The sequence below is a fragment of the Vespa mandarinia genome, chromosome 23, assembly GCF_050613455.1.
Source record: "Vespa mandarinia isolate Hongniang chromosome 23, ASM5061345v1, whole genome shotgun sequence".
Taxonomy (NCBI): domain Eukaryota; kingdom Metazoa; phylum Arthropoda; class Insecta; order Hymenoptera; family Vespidae; genus Vespa; species Vespa mandarinia.
In genome coordinates, this window is record NC_140832.1 from 1,262,501 (window position 1) to 1,280,000 (window position 17,500).

At 30.7% G+C, this 17,500-nt stretch overlaps 1 protein-coding gene across 2 annotated transcripts in view; it reads right to left on the reverse strand.

Moving 5' to 3' along the window:
- The window catches only part of LOC118444418 (neuronal growth regulator 1-like), a 68,905-nt gene that overhangs the window by 7,297 nt on the left and 44,108 nt on the right, over positions 1–17,500 (reverse strand). For both annotated transcript variants that reach the window (XM_035872679.2, XM_085663624.1), the window contains one exon: positions 11,598–11,752. In XM_035872679.2, coding sequence (XP_035728572.1) covers positions 11,598–11,752 — 155 coding nt within the window. The remainder of the gene's footprint in view (positions 1–11,597; positions 11,753–17,500) is intronic.

The window sequence follows — 17,500 nt, forward strand, 5'->3', positions numbered from 1 at the left end:
GCGGAAAGAGAATATCATAGAGGAAGAGAGAGAGAGAGATTCTCGAGAAAAAAAAAAGAAATTTATAAGAGACACGCGTGAAAGTCAAATATTGTTGATGAACAATAAAAAAAAAAAAAAGAAAAAAAAAAAGAAAAGAATAAAAAATAGAAAATAAAATAAAAACAAACGTACGCGAGAAAATTGTTATTGTTCCGTTCGTTTTGTGAAGTATTCGTTTCTTTCTCTTTTTGTCTTTTTCTTTCTTTCGTTCTCTTCTTTTTTCATTTCGTCAAATTTTTCCATTTCTCCTTTTAAAAAAGATTTTTTTCCAATAAGGCATTTAGGTCGGTGTCTTTGCCAACGGAATAACGTTATACGAATTATATCGATAAATTTGTAGGACGTTTAAATTCACGCCGACAGAGAAATTACGTAGAGTAAATTAAAGCGCGAGTATTTCTGTGGCAAATTGCACGATGGTATTGACGGTGGTGTATGACGTTAATTACAGAACCCGATTGGATACGCGGGCCTTGATGCTACGAGCATGTCATTCTCATCCTGTAAATGATAAAACTGTCAATCATTCAGCGAAACAAATCGCGTTCGGGCACAGTAACGTCGCTACAACGAGTTAATCAATTTTGAGAGTTTCCACGTGTCGTTTCGAGTTAACCATTTCGTGGTGCGTTCCGGTCATTTTAATTTGGTCTAGAAAAAGAAAAAAAAAAAAAAAAGAAAATAATAAAAAGAGAAAAAAAAAAGGAGGAAGGGGAGGGGGGAAAAAAGGGACGTTCAATTTACAAGTGACATAAAAGAGATCACGTACGTATTCGACTCTCGCTCACGTCCGTCCTACGGCCAACAATTTCTTCTATTTTTACGCAGAGATATTTTTATTTATCGATTTTATAGATCCAACTATACGGCCTCTCGCTTTTGCCTAAGGATTTTCATTTGAAATGAGTTGACAGGGCTTCTATGGAATATAATTTTCCATAACTTTTTTCTCTTTTTTCGTTCTTTTTTTTTTTCCCTGACAATACACAATATAGAAAATAAATCACGATTTTTCAATATATATAATATATTGTTTGTGATATATAACAACATATATATATATATATATATATATATATATATATATATAAACTTGATAATATTTCAACGAATAGATATATATATATATATTTATATATATCTATATACAAAGGCAAAATTCTATTTCATAATTCTCATTTATTAATTTGCATAGATATCTACTCTATTTAAGTTCAACTTAATAACAACATCGTACTCCTTCATTATAACTCATCCATTTCTCTCTCTCTCTCTCTCTCTCTCTCTCTCTCTCTCTCTCTCTCTCTCTCTCTCTGTCTTTATCTTTCGTACGATACTTAAGAAAATAAGAAAAAGGTCACCACAATTTATCGATTCATCCATCTAGTCTCAATACTTTCGTCATTTCGTTTTTAATAGCTTTTCAAGCGATTAACTTTTCCATCCTTCTCTACGTTTATTTCAACATTGCATTTCTCTCTCTCTCTCTCTCTCTCTCTCTCTTTTTCTTCTTCACGTTACAATCGATATGGTAAACTTTATCGACTTTGGATATTTTCCTTTTTATAACCATTTTACGAGGACCGAACGTAAAATGTTCGGCAAGACTTATCGAATAGAAGCAAAGAAAAATGTCGTCAGATATCTTATTGTAATTTACGAGGACATAAATATATTTTACCTTTTTATTACTCTACTTTACGTTTACCAGACTCGACGAGCGACGGTGGTAGTAGTGACCCCTTACTCTCTCAACATCATCTCACTCTCATCCCATCACCCAGTCCCGCCCTGTTCCACCTCTAAAACGACGAAAGATATCGTCTTTCTAACATTTTTCTTTTTTTTTTTTTTTTTTTTATTTTTCTTTATTTTTTATTTACTTCTTTCCACGGATGAAAAAAAAGAACAAAAAAAAAAAAAGAGAAGAAAGAGAAGAAAAAAAAATGCACTCTTCGAAGACAATGTGTAATCGCGTTAAGTCATTGTCGTGTTGTGTCCTGTCGTGTCCTGTCGTGTCCTATCGTGTCCTGTCGTGTCCTATCGTGTCCTGTCGTGTGTTCTGTCGTGTACTCTTCAATTTAAGATGGGGATTTAGGCTCAACAATAGTTTTTACAAATCGTCGGTAGATACGTTACGTGAGGGTACGTACACTGATCGTTGGTTAATTCGACGTGGCTGATCAACTGGGTGAACTCGGTACACGAGTACCGTGTTACGAGTACACGAGTAACACGACAGCCAGCCATGTGACAGGGCTTTGATTATCAAACGAACAACGCGTTCGCGTGCGAAACCACATTTAACTTGATTCGACAGATAGATAGATAGATAGAAAGATAGATAGATAGATAGATAGATAGATAGATAGATCGATCGATCGATCGATCGTTCGTTCATTAGATAGTTCGTTAGAGATCGTTCGTTCGTTTGTTCGAACGATCCACACCTCTGAAGTATCAACATTTTCTCTTCTTGTTACTACAAATACGAAACAATTCGTTGGTTTCGGTCACAGAAAATCAATCAATTTTTAGTTCGAATTTCGAAATCACCCGATCTCCAAATTACTCTGTAATTTTCTTACGATTTGTTTAATTATACTGATAACTATCGTACGATGCTATTGTAACAATATATTTTTTGAGTTAGAAAGTTGTACAATTTCTTATGAATTTTTTTTTTTTTTTTTTTTTTTTCTTTCTTTTATAAATTCATCTCATCTTCAGATAACTATCAAACTTTCTTTTGATTAATTAAATTATATTAATATATGTGTTAGTTGTACGATTCTTTGAAAAGAATGTATATTTTGAGTAAAAAAAAATTGTACAATTCACAAGAAAATTTTCTATTGTATTTTGAAAATCATATTAATGTCCAATAATAATCCTCTAAAATTTATATACGAAGATTGGTCGAATATAACAATGGAAACGCTTGATCTCTTTTGATATACTCGCACTATATATTGTCTTAAAATGTTCAAATATGAAATTCGAAGTTGGCTGAATACGAACGAATAGTATTAAACGATTTTCACGGTTAATCGTCGGAGATTAATTTCCCGAGCAGTTTCTCCCGACGTAAATTGCTACCCAAGGAGTACTCTCTTCCTGTTCCTGTAAAACCACGAAGCACTCTAGAATGTAACTGCTAGTTGTAAAGTAGGCGTTATTCTCCTTATAATTTTCATTCGATCGATTCGTCGACCAACAAAACTATAGCACATAGATTAGATACTACAATCTCTTTCATTATGAATAATAGTTTTGAACTATCCTAAGAATTATTATTATTATTATTATTTTTATTTTTATTATTATTATTATTATTTTTATTATTATTCAATATTTATTACTTTCGTTTATTTTATTTTCTTTTTTTTTTTTTTCCTTTTTTTATATTAAAACGTTTTTTACGATGACTTTCATAAAAATTGATCGTTACTTTACGAAATATTTTCTTGCGATATTTGTCCTTTTCAAAGTCAGATTCAACCTATAAAAGAAAAGAAAAGAAAAGAAAAGAAAAGAAAAAAAAAACAGAAACATAGGATATACGCTTCCTTTGTAATTTTTAAAATGTCAATTATTGTGGGAGATTCATTCGAACGGACAGATGACATTTCGATCTGTTTCTAACAGTGAATTATAAAAGGATTTAATGATAACACCAGAACGTATAAATAGTCAATAACGATGATGTCCAGATTATTATGAAATATCTGGAACAATTATTATTATTATCATTATTATTATTATTATTTATTACTTTCGTTTATATCAGATTTACTACATCTACTATTTTTTTTCTTTTTTTTTTTCTTTTTTTTCTTTTTTCAAATAGATCCATAATAGTTTAAAATGATGCCGTCAGATTATTGAAAACTTGATTTTATTACTTCTCTATGTTTACTCTTTTCAACTATTTTTAAAGTTTCATCGGATAAAAAAAGGGAAAGATATCCTTTGTAATTTAAAAAATGTCAGATATTGCGGAATGTATTATATTTACCTACGTATATTCGTACGAACGGATGACATTTTGATATATTTCTAACAGCGAATTATAACGGGATATAGATTGAACCATAGTTAGCCATTGTATTAGCCTCATCAAACGTGAATGCTATTCCAGCTTTGACACGTCGTATACACACACACACATTTCTATACATATATATATATATATATATATATATATATACACACACACACACACACATATATATATATATATATATATATATATATATGCTGTATGACGAAAGTACTCATCTACATTGGCTTGATATATTTGTATTGGCTCTATATATGTATATATACATATCTGTTAATATCTGTACACACATATATATATATATCCCTAATATATAGATATCTCTAAATCAATCAGAGAAGGACTCAAGCATAGATTCAAGGAAAACATCGTCGCGTCATATTCAAATTGATACGCGCTAGTATAAATCAATGCTTTATGTACACTTAGTTATATATCATTATAATTAGTTTATATATTTGAATAATTTACGTTCGAATACGACGAAATCTAAGAGATATTACTTACACGTTAATTTCTTCGATTAAAATCAATCGAATATACGTAAAAATCGATCAATCCAATGATCGTGATTAATGACACGTGAAACATAATCAAAGACGACGATTGAACTTTAATAGATTTCCTTTTTTTTTTTTTTTTTTTTTTTTTATTAATTACTCAATTAAATCCATTCATACTCGTTGAACCTTTTTTGTTTTTTTTATTTCAATTATAAATCCTGTCTCTCTATGTATGTCGTTTTTTTTTTTTTTTTTTTATCAAATAATTACCAGAAATTATCAGTAGTTTTCAAGATGAAAATTTTTATGACGGCACAAAATCTAACAAGTACATTTTAATTAATTGTATATCAACGTTACTCAGCTTTTTTTTTTTTTTTTTTTTTCTTTTTTTTTTTTTTTTCTATTAATTTTTTCTTCCCTTCTTTTTAATTCCACTTTATCCAGGTTTCGTTTTAACAAATATACCAAAGTAAGTTTATGTTTTTTTTTCTCTCGTTTTTTTTTTCTTTCTTTCTTTCTTTCTTTCTTTCTTTCTTTCTTTTTTTTATCATTCTTAAGAGTTCATAAAGAGTGAAGAGTCTCGAGTTTTACACCTGATGCATCTTAACTCAATTAATGTTCCGTCAATATTTATCTTAAATATCGTCCAATGTAAATTTTATTTTGATACTGAGTGTCGATTTATTCGTTTAAAACAAATTTATTATATTATTATAAAAAGATATTATTTGAAATGAAATAGAATATAATAGGGATTTATTGTATAACGAAATGCGACTCTCAGATCGTTTTTTGTGATATTAAAATACATTGGGAACATCATTGTCGGTAAAAAAAGTGTTTGCCATTGTGAAGTTAGTAACCATATATATGTATATATATATATACACACACACACACACATATATATATATATCGTGTAGGGACAGTTAAGTGGGCTATTTCCGTAAGCTCGTTTCTACGTCCATTGTTTTGGTTCCATTTACCACTCTCGACTAAAGTTTACCCTCTCATTGAAACGAGCCCCATCAAGACAACTGTCGACGATCTGTCATCGACAAAAGAAAAAAGAAAGAAAAAAAAGAAAAAAAAGAAACGAACGGATCGATCGATCGATCGAAAATAGTCACACGAGTTGTATCTTTCAATTAGGGACACATTATATAAACTCTAGCAGTCTGTCTTTGTGTGGCGATAATTAAAAAAAACTATATAAACAATATATAAAATATATATATATATATATAAAATATTGATATCGAAAAAGAAAATTCTATTGATGATATAAAGTGTAATAAGTTATTGATATTTTGATATTCAAAGATAGAGAGAAAAAAGAGGAACAAAAATAATTGTTGTTCATTTGAAATTTATATCAATTCAATTAATTGATTTGTATTGAACAAATAAAAACGAAATAGTTACGTGCGCGAATTATATGTTGAAAAAAATTTTTAATATTTTTTATTATTTATAGAATTTTCAAATATGTATATATATATATATATATATATATATTGGAATAATAAGAATGAATTGCCTTTTTTTCTCGTCGTTTGATCGAATTTCAGATATCGTTTGCAACCCCATGTTTCATTCGTATCCTTCGGGATGGTAAATACGTTGAAATTCGTTATAGTATGAAAAACGTATAGTACATTGTAAAAATCCACCCATTCCAATGTTTAACTTTTGCGTCAGAGTTATCGGAAAATGTCTATATATATATATATATATATATATATATATGTATATGTATATATGTATACGTGTATATATTATAGAGATATTCAATTTCGAAATCAAATCGACAGATTTCCGTAGGTGCACGGAAATGCTGCTAAGCTTTATTTCCATCTTTCGATTCGACGGCCTCTATGGTCGTTTTTTACGATACTCGTTTCTCTCTTATTTCTAATGGATGAACCGAGTTTCAACGAGTAGACACGACTATGAAATAAGCTCGTCTTTTAATGTTTATTTCGAGAAAAAGAGAAAAATGAAGAAATAGAGAGAACAGAGACAGAGACAGAGAGAGAGAGAGAGAGAGAGAGAGAGAGAGAGAAAGAGAGAGAGAGAGATAAAGAGAGAGGATAGAACACATACATAAGTATGTATTTATGTATAGAGATTTATTATTAAACTATAGCGTAATTAAAAGATAAGTGATTTTCTTTGAAACTGATTATCAAAGAGACGGACTCGAAAGTAGAGAGAAAATAAATAAATAAATAAATAAATAAATAAATAAATAAGAAAAAATAAAAAGAAGAAATGGAAGACACGAAAAGGGAGAAAGAGAGAGAGAGAGAGAGGGAGAGGGGTAGAGAGAGGGGGGAGAGAGAGAGAGAGCACATATTTATTGTGTTAATCAATAAATAATGTAAAGGAATTTTCAATGAAAGATATTACTGTGTTATTTATTTAGACGTAAAATATTAAAAATTTTTAATAAAAGATATATTGGATATAACATTTTTTTTCCTCTCTCTCTCTCTCTCTCTCTCTCTCTCTTTTTTCTCTCTTTTTTTTTTTCTCTCTTTCTCTATGTATATATTTATATATAATATAACATATATTCTCAATAAAAGAATACTACAGCGTTATTTATTCAGATATGATATATCAAACATTGTTTAATAAAAAAAAAACTATATAGTTGCTTATTTATTTACATATAAGATATCAAATATTTTCGATACGAAAAATATTATAGCTATAGTTTCGACAATATAGATGTATATTCTATAATCAGCCAATTCAATATATACATATATAGATTTATATATTAAATCATGGATAATGTAATTAAAAGATGTCGGTTTTCTTTGTTAGAATGGCGATCGACGAAAGCTACTCGAAGGTGAATTCGTGCGATTAGCCGACGAGTGCGGAACTTCGCACAGGAATTGGGTCGTACAAACATTTAATCTCCTTTTCCTTCTCGACGTGTTCGACCGTAATCCGATACGACCGTGCGTTTATTTGGAGCTTGACGAGTTCTCCAAGAGAGAAAAGAGAAAGAAAAAGATAGAAAAAGAAAAAGATAGATGGATAGATAGAGAGAGAGAAAGAGAGAGAGAGAGAGAGAAAGAGTGGGAGAACACCAAGAGAAATCTTTTCGGCCAATTCGAATCCACGGTCCAACAAAGATGGTGTCACTGTCACGATAATTCCTTTTACCTTTCTCTTTTCCTCATCTCTTTCTCTTCTTCTTTACCTTATGGTGTAATTAACTCCTGTCAGATGCACGTGCGTTCCAAAGCAACTCAGGAATAGAAAGTTCCAGTAGAGAAGCGAGGGAAAGAGAAGAGAAGAGGAGAGAAGAGGAGAGAAGAGGAGAGAAGAGAAGAGAAGAGGAGAGAAGAGAAGAGAAGAGGAGAGAAGAGGAGAGAAGAGAAGAGAAGAGGAGAGAAAGGTGGTGAAGGGAAAGGGAGTGAAGGATGGTGAAGCGAAGAGAAAAGCCGAGAGGTGAAGAGAGAAGTGAGAAGAGAATGAATAGAAGAGGGATAGCTAGAGATAGGTAGATAGTTATGAGGGGAGGGAGGAGGGAGGATGGTTGCAAGCTTAAACCGATTTCTTTGTTATGCCCATTGAAACACATCTCGCGATCGATCTTAAAAAGATTCTTTCGTTTCGAAACGATCTCACGCGTGAAACTAACAAAATTTTATCTCATCCTTTTGCCACATTGTTCATCCATCGAAACAAGTTTCTCAGGGTTTGTAGTTTTGCGATCTTAAAAAAAAAAAAAAAAAAAAGAAAATAAGGAGAGAAAAAGAAGATAACGAAACAAACAAGAATGAGTTCTGGAAGAGAGCGATTGATTTTTTCATATCAGTTAAGAACTTTCCAACCTATATATATATATATATTTTCTATCCATATATATATATATATTCCAACCTATATTTATATATATATATATATTCTATCCATATATATATATTCCAACCTATATATATATATATATTATATATATTTATTATAAAAATAAATATAATATTCACATCTAAAACGATTAAATCGTTAAGTCAATCATTGGAAAATTATTAAATTACTGCGATCCGTACTATCGATCTAGGAACTTTTGACCTACATTCTAGGTACGTATATATATATATATATATATATATATATATATATCTAAATATTATAATACATAGTATTAGTACATATATATATATTATTATTATTATAGTATTATTATATATATATATATAGGAAACAGTCATTAAAAAATCATTTGCTATCATTGAAATTATATTTTCCCGAGCAAGATCAATAATACGTTCGATTATTAATCACCAACAAGTTGACTTATCCTACGTAAGAGATGTTGGAAAGCGGAAATCAATCCCACACATCTTTCCTGTCAAGTGGTAATGGTCAACATAGGAGGATCAAAGCTACTCACGAGGCAAGGCCCGTACATGGCACGTACATACACTACTGACGCAGGAAGATACATATACGTGTATATATGTATATATATATATATATATATATATATACACGTTCACAGGAGAGCTTAAAGGACAAAGGAAATGCAATTCTCTCATGCAATTTCCCTCGCGGCGACGGTGGCGGTGGCGGCGGCGGCGACGGCGATGGTGACGGTGACGACGATGGCGGCAAGGTGGGCGGAGGGTGGGAAGGGGGTGGCCGTAGGGGTGACCAGGGCTCGAACGAAGCACATTGAAATTGACCGCTTCAAAGAGATACCAAAGCCAATGAATGAACGACCACGGGGACGAACTTATTTCCATGGGAGAAAGGTTTCAAATAAGTAAAGAGAAAAAAGAGAGAGAGAGAGAGAGAGAGAGAGAGAGAGAGAGAGAGAGAGAGGCAGAGACAGAGAGACAGGGAAAAAGTTTAACGCGCATTTATCATGGTTTAACTTTTGAAACTTCACGAACAATCGTAATGCGCTATCGAATGAACAACAACAACACAACAACAACAACAACAACACAACAACAACAACAACACAACAATGACGACGAGAAGAATAATTCTTATACAATACGTTCGTTCACTTTCTTTCTTTTTGTTCATTTAACTTCGACTATAAATTTTATTAAATGGATTATTTATCAAGATACTCTCTATATCTTTTTTTTTCTCCTTTTTTTTTCTCCTCTTTATTTTTGCCTTTTTCTTTTTTTTTTTTCGTATCTCTCAATCTCTATTTCTCTTTGATAATTTTATTTTCTTTTTTTTTTCTACGCAATTTCCTCAACAATTTTACTCTGATATGCGATTATTGTTGACAATTTTTTTATTATGTCTTTCTCTCTTTCTCTCTCTCTCTCTTATTCTCAATTTCTTTCTATTTTCAGATAAAGCTGAAGAACAGGAAGATCGTAGTTTAACCGTACTCGAGTTTACTCATGTGAGTCTTGTGGCATAGTTTTTCGATGAGAGAACTAGCTTGACACTTGCAACATTAATGCACAGAAATTACGTCCGAACGAGGGTGGATAACCTTAGCCGTAACGCTCAACGAAAGACGACATTCCTTTTTGCATCTCTCTCTTTCTCTCTCTCAAGCAAATTCCCTTTCATCTTGCCAAGGCTCGTTGCACATAATATATCCGCGGAAGATGCCTTCCAACTCTAACTCTTGTGATTTCTCGACCCTCACTCTTTTTCACGACTGCTGGCCTCTGGCTTGAATACGTCAGTAGGCCATTTCGATTATTTATTTACAACCAAAGCAAGGCAACGTCAAGCTTTCTCTCTGTCTCTCTCTTTCTCTCTCTGTCTCTCTTTTTCTCTCTCTCTCTCTCTCTCTTTCTCTCTGTTTGTCTCTCACTCTCTGTTTATATGTGTGTACGTTTGCGTGCACAGATTCAAGTTACTTCGTCGCATTATTTTTAATACGTATATACATACATTTGAGCACTTTTAGTCAGATTTTTTATTTAATAAATAAATAAATAAATAAATAAATAAATAAATAAATAAATAAAAAAAGAACGAAAGAAAGAAAAAGAAAATGTTCCTTTTATTTATCTCTGCAGATACGTACATACGCATATAAATTATAACTTATTTCAGTTTCATATGATTATTTTAAAATCCCGCGAATTTAAGTGTATCCATCTGTTGATATTATTACCTTTTTTTTTTTTTCTTCTTTCTTTTTTCCTTCATTAATCGTTAAAAACAATCACGCGTGAAATTTCGCACGATTAAATGTTTAACGTTATTAAATATTACTTTTACAATATAATTACGTGAAATTAATATTAACTTGTCATTTAATATTGAATAATAATCCATCAAATTTTTTTTTTTGTTTTCGAGAGGCATTAACAATCCCCGGGATATGTTTCGCAGGCTCCTAATGGAGTTTGGACGAGTTAATCAGTCCGGCTTTTCTTCCTCAAGTTTCCGTAACATACAAGTGGCTTTTTACAAGGTTGACTTGTCAGGTCGACACTCAACCCCTATTAGTCGCCTTTTACGAGAAGCGAGGGATACTATGGGTATATTTTATCTCCGATTCACAGGGGCTTCGAATAATAATAATATTAATAATAATATTAATAATAATAATAATAATAATAATAATAATAATAATAATGATAATGAAGAAACATTTATAATTGGGATTTGAATGGGTTATAAAAAATTGATTTTTAATTAAAACAATATACTCGAATGAAATTTCGCAGATAGCGAATTTTCCTTTTGACAAATAGATCTTATTTTTTGTTTAAAATTAATACAAACAAAATTGCGTAGATGAAAATTTTTCAATATTTCTTTTCATATTTTTTTTTTCCTTTTTTTTTTTTTTTCTTTAAAGAGAAAAAAATAAAAAGAGATGAAAGAGTATCTTCGTTCTTGTCTTTATTTACCGTTTTCGAATGACGCGTTTTAAAACGCGCATGTAAACATTAGTCACACAAATATACCGAGAATATGTATTTATTCGTATATGCGGTTATAATATTGATATAATGTTATTTACTTACTATTCCAGAATCGGTGAATTTGCAGGGAAGTAGAGCACTACCACCGTTTTGTGCAAGGACATCGGTTACGAATTCTCCACGTCTGATAACATCTCTCGTATCATCCTCGTCACTTTTTTCATTTTGCGAAGAGCTCGTCGTTGTATTTAATGCATCTAAAAAAAGAAAGAAAAGAAAATAAAAAAAAAAAAAAATTAAATAAAATAAAAAGGAATACAAGTGTAATTCGATATGTAAAAATTGCATTCTTAGCTTTACGATCTTCAGTAAAGTCGTAAAATTTTTTTTAGCAAGTGAATCATTACAATTGCACACTTGTATTGAATATTATAATTCATCATAGATCCCCCTACGGCCCCCATTTTTTTTCTTTTTTTTCTTTTTTTTCTTTTTTTAAATTAATATCTCATCGATCGTCACCAATACAAACAAATCGAGATTAAGATTAATCGAAAGATCAATGTTAAACGATTATGTTTTATTTATAGGTGTTTATTTGTATGATCTCTCGATACACAGTTCGGTAAAATTTTTTCAAACATAATAAATCCGCGGAAATGAAAATATTTTTAAAAATCTCAGTTATCACAAAACAATTAATCCACTTTGCTTTGATTATCTGTTTTCTGAATGTCGCGACATTCAAATGCAATACAAACGTATTAGATTTATCATCGAACGAGGATATTTTCGAAACGATGATGGAAAATGTACATTGGATTAATCTAGTGGATTATCCGTTTTTTTTTTTTTTTTTTTAACAAAATTTATTATTATTCGAATGAGTAAATGAATAATAACGAAATATCATTGGTTATAATTTATCATACTTCAATTGTAGGATGGAAAGATATTTCTTTTTTTTTTTTTCTTTTTTCTTTTTTTTTTTTAAATATCGCGTTCGTTTCAACGAAAATCCATTAAAAGTTTTTCAATTCGACGAACATTATTTGCTTTATGATAATTGCTAATACTTAATCAAAATTGTCTACTTTATGTAAATTCACAGCCACAATTTGCTTGAGAATTTGTGACATCGTTGAAATGAAGAAAATAAAGAAAGAAAGAAAAAACAAAAAAAAGAAAAAAAAGAAAAGAAAAGAAAGAAAAAACACGTAAACTCGTTTGAAGCTGTTACTCTCGAACGTCGTCGGAGGACAAAACGCGGAATGAAATGGTTTGTTAGAAAGAGAGAGAGAGAGAGAGAGAGAGAGAGAGAGAGAGAGAGAGAGAGAGAGAGAGAGAGAGAGGTGGGGGGGAGGCATAGTTGCTCGCCGCTAAAACTTTAGTCCTGTGGTATATTGGCAAAGTTCGTCGGCTTGTTGTTTGGGTCGAAAACTTTTCGAGTCTGGATTTATTTGCTTTGTCTTGCAGTATTCGATGTTCTACTAGGATTCTCAACCACTTTCGAATCATTACCTTGTCTACAACATACATATGTATGTACGTACGTATATATGTATACGGCTTAAAATCCATACCATTTGGATTTACATATCTACTTGTTTTTCCTTTTTCGTTTCGGTTCTTCTTCTTTTTTTCTTTCTTTTTTTTTTTTTTTGTCGTTTTATTTTTGTCTTTTTTCTCCCAACAAAGATTCGTCCCAATATCTATCGACGTACTTCATTGAGATTAGAGATTGTTATTCGAAAGGATTTAGGTCGAACGATATATGTATGTAAGAAAGGTTAGACGATTTAATGGATCTACAGTGAAAGGGTGAGGCGTTTTGCCTTTTGGGATTTTGCTATTCCAAAGTCGTCGATCATCAACGTGAGCCCATTAATTATGCGCCTCGAGTTTCTTCGAAACTTCTCGGAGTTTCTCCAACGTAATTGAGAGTTTATACTAGGCTAAAGAGATATAACGAGGCCCTAGATACAAAGCAGTTTTATGTATGAATATAATATAATAATTATATATATATATATATATATATATCGTATGTATAATATGTATATGTATGTACGTACATGTGTACGATTGATGTATGCTTCGTCAAATATGTATTTTATTTCAATGTATTCATTGAACTGGTTATATCGACACCGTCAGGAAAAATTTAACTAGATTTTCTTTGTATTTGTATCTGTTCGTCTCTCTCTCTCTCTTTCTCTTTCTATGTGTACGTGTGTGTACGTGTGTGTGTGTGTGTGTGTCTATTGGCTGGAAGACAGTATAGACGGTTAGCTTCCCCTTTTGATATTTTATGCAAACGAACGATACGAGAGAATCCTTTTATGTTATTACTGTTCTCTCTCAAAGACTTTTTTATGGTGGATATCGAAAATGGAATCATCAAATCGTCCTTCCTTTGATAAAAGATTGCTGAGATTCGGATGATTCGTAGGAAGAAGAAAGAAGGAAAAAAGGAAGAAAGAAAAAAAAAGAAAGAAGAAGAAGAAAAATAAAAAAAAGAAAAAAGATAAAAAACAAGTACGAGTCATTTCGAAATTTTACGCAAAACTGTCAACCGAGTGAACAGATTGTAAAATTGTAAAATTGTAAAATTGTAAAATTGTAAAATTGTAAAATTGTAAAATTATGAAATTGTAACGTAGATGTTGAATCGAAAGTGAAATGAAAAAATTAATAAAACCAAAATAAATGAAAAAGATGAAGAAGATGAAGAAGAAGAAAAAAAGGATATAAAAAAAAAATTTATAACAAGATTCTTCGAATAGAACGATGATTAATTAATGTGACGGATGATGTTAAGAATTGGAACGTCGGTGATTACTCGAAGTTTATTCGTTTAAATCATGCAAACGAAAGAAGTGAAAGAAATTCTCGTACAGGATCGACCAGGTCAACCAAGGATATTTCGTCAGAATTTCAGATTTGATCCTTTTCGTTTGCGGTGCCTTTTACGTTAACTCGTTTCTGTAAATCATCGTGTTTGATGGTAACGCTAGGGATCTGCCATCTTGCTTGACGAGACTTCTTAAATTGCATTAGCTATTAAAGCAAGTACCTTAAAATTCTAGTTCTCTTAAGATCACCACTCTCTCTCTCTCTCTCTCTCTCTCTCTCTCTCTCTGTCTCTGTTTCTCTGTCTCTCTATTACTCTCTCTCTCTGTCTCTGTCTCTCTCTATCTCTCCTTGAATCATAGCTATGCCTAACTTGTTGAGGTCGCATTTTCTGTCTCTCTCCTATCTCACTCTCTCTCTCTTTCTCTATTTCTCTGTCTCTATCTGTCATTCTCTCTCTCTCTCTCTCACTCTCTCTCTTTCTCTATTTCTCTGTCTCTATCTGTCATTCTCTCTCTCTTAGACTGGTTAATTCAGATTCCTCTAGTCAGAGAAACGTTATCTCTCGATGCCGTTGGTAGAACTAGGAGAGAGGGGATGGAATTAACTCGGACTACCAACAGATTGTACGCGCTATTTGGCTAAGACCCTTTCTAGACCATTTCGAGACCCTAAGATGGAATCTTTCGCGAATTTGCTCTTAATTAAATCCTTTATAGATCACGCCTTCAAATCTCTTATGTATATATATATTTATATATATATATATATATATATATATATATATATATATATATATATATATGATTATTTTTCTTTTCTTTTTCATTTTTTTCTTTTTTCATCATTTTATTATCCTAAGAAATTTATATATATATATATATATATATATATATATATATATATATATATCATATATTTATGGAGATTTTAATTAAATATATTTATTTGAAGATATATATATATTTTTCTTTCTTTCTTTCTTCCTTTCTTTCGTTTTTTTCTCTCTCTTTTTTTTTTTCTTTTAATTTAAAAAGTCCCCATCCGTAAAATTAAATATGTATATCTGTATCGAAATATTGTATTTTATTGTCTAGAAATAAATAATATAATGTATAAAAAATATATTCATTATTTATTAATAAATATATATATATATATATATATATATATATTTAAATAAAGAAATCGAAATAAAAAAAAAAGAAAAAAGAAAAAAAGAAAACAAAAATAAATTGAAATAAATATATGAATATTCGTTTTATTTCTATTAAATCATAATAACTCTTTCTTAATAAAATGAAATTCTTAAGAGAAAACTTGCTCTAGGTTCTATTATTCGATAGTTGATTCGCTCTATCTCCTCGATTTCGAAGTCGATTAGAATGAAATTGGAAGCGAACAAGTCTCCAGATGCTTCCTTCCATCGCGGAAACTTCGCTAGCGTTTGGACGGTGCCATTACTGTGGAAACGAGTGTCGCGAATCACCTTAATTATCTCTTAACTCATTCCCCATAGGTTGTACGTTCTGCACGATTAAGTAAAACTAATATCTCTCTTGAGCATCTCTTTTAATCGCTCGTAAACCAACACAAGATACTTAAGAATATTTCATTCGTAACATTTTAAAATTGATTTTTCACATTAAAAATTTAATATGCAATAACGATTATTATTATTCCAATATCATAAAAGAAAAGACAAAGAGAGAGAGAAAGAGAGAGAGAGAGAGAGAGAGAGAGAGAGAGAAACATGTCTTCCTTCTTATCGATCGAATATTAATCTTTGAAAATTATTTTTTATCCATCTTAGCTCGTATATTTAACAACAATGAGTATATAAATTATATATATATATATTTTTTTTTTTCTTTATCAATCGACTATCTTTACTTTAAACAGATATACCTATTCATTTTATTTTATCTTGAGTATTCATATAAAAACACGTAACGAATATATTTATTCTTGTATCGATTGAAAATTACGAGATCGTTACGTCTATTAATTTTTTTCTTTTTCACCGTTTTGCTTTCCATTTAACAAAACCCGATTACGAAAATTATTTCCCGAAGGACTAAAGCGATAATAACAGGATGAAAATAATTTCACTTAGGATTAAATTCGATAATGAGTTGAAATTATATCCGAAGGACTAAATCGATAATAACCAGTCGAAATTATTTTGCGAATGATTATACGAATATAACGAGTCGAAATAATTTCACGTATGGATTACAACGATCGTCAAACTCGATCTTACCCCTCCCTTTTTTTTTTCTCTTTTTTTGTTTTTTTTTTTTTATACATCTTCTCGGTCATTTCGTCGATGGAATTGATCTATGATATCGTGGGATAAGATTATTGAGAATCGTGGAAAAAATCATGGAGACATATTTACGAGTAGAAAAAAAATTACAAATAGAAAAAAATTTTCCTCTTGGCTAAACTCCGAAGGTATTCACGTTAAAACGAACACGATCGATGGATTAAAGGGCTTTGACTAAAAGGGATGAAGGTTTCGCGAGGTAACTTTATAAATATATATATATATATATATATATATATATATATATATGTATATGTATATATGTGTATATAGATTTCTGCACAAACGAGAAAGCTTTAACTCATTGTGTTTGCATCAAATCGCTGAATATATATATATATATATATATATATATATATATTAATATATATGATAGATTATCTACGTAAATGGATATGTGATAATGTTCAATATATAAATACATAGATATATACATATGTATACAAGAGTACTATAATCGTGTAGCAATTCCATTCTCTCACATACCAGACACAAATCCATCGAATCGACGGGGAGTGGTTCGTTTGGCGGCTCATTTGAAAGCCCGAATGATATCGGATCGTTTCGGACCTGTTGGTTCGTTTGGTGATCCGTCGAACCATTCCTCGAAATTATCGTTTACCTGTCATTGACTAATCGTGCTTTCCTCTCACATTCCGAATGCTTTAATGTCAATTCGCAGTACATTTGTGGCCTCACTGTGTGGCAGAAACTTCCTACATTATTATCGTCACACTAATAACATTTTCTTCCAGTTAAATTTACAATCGATATAGTTATTTCTCTCTCTCTCTCTCTCTCTCTCTCTCTCTCTCTTATATAT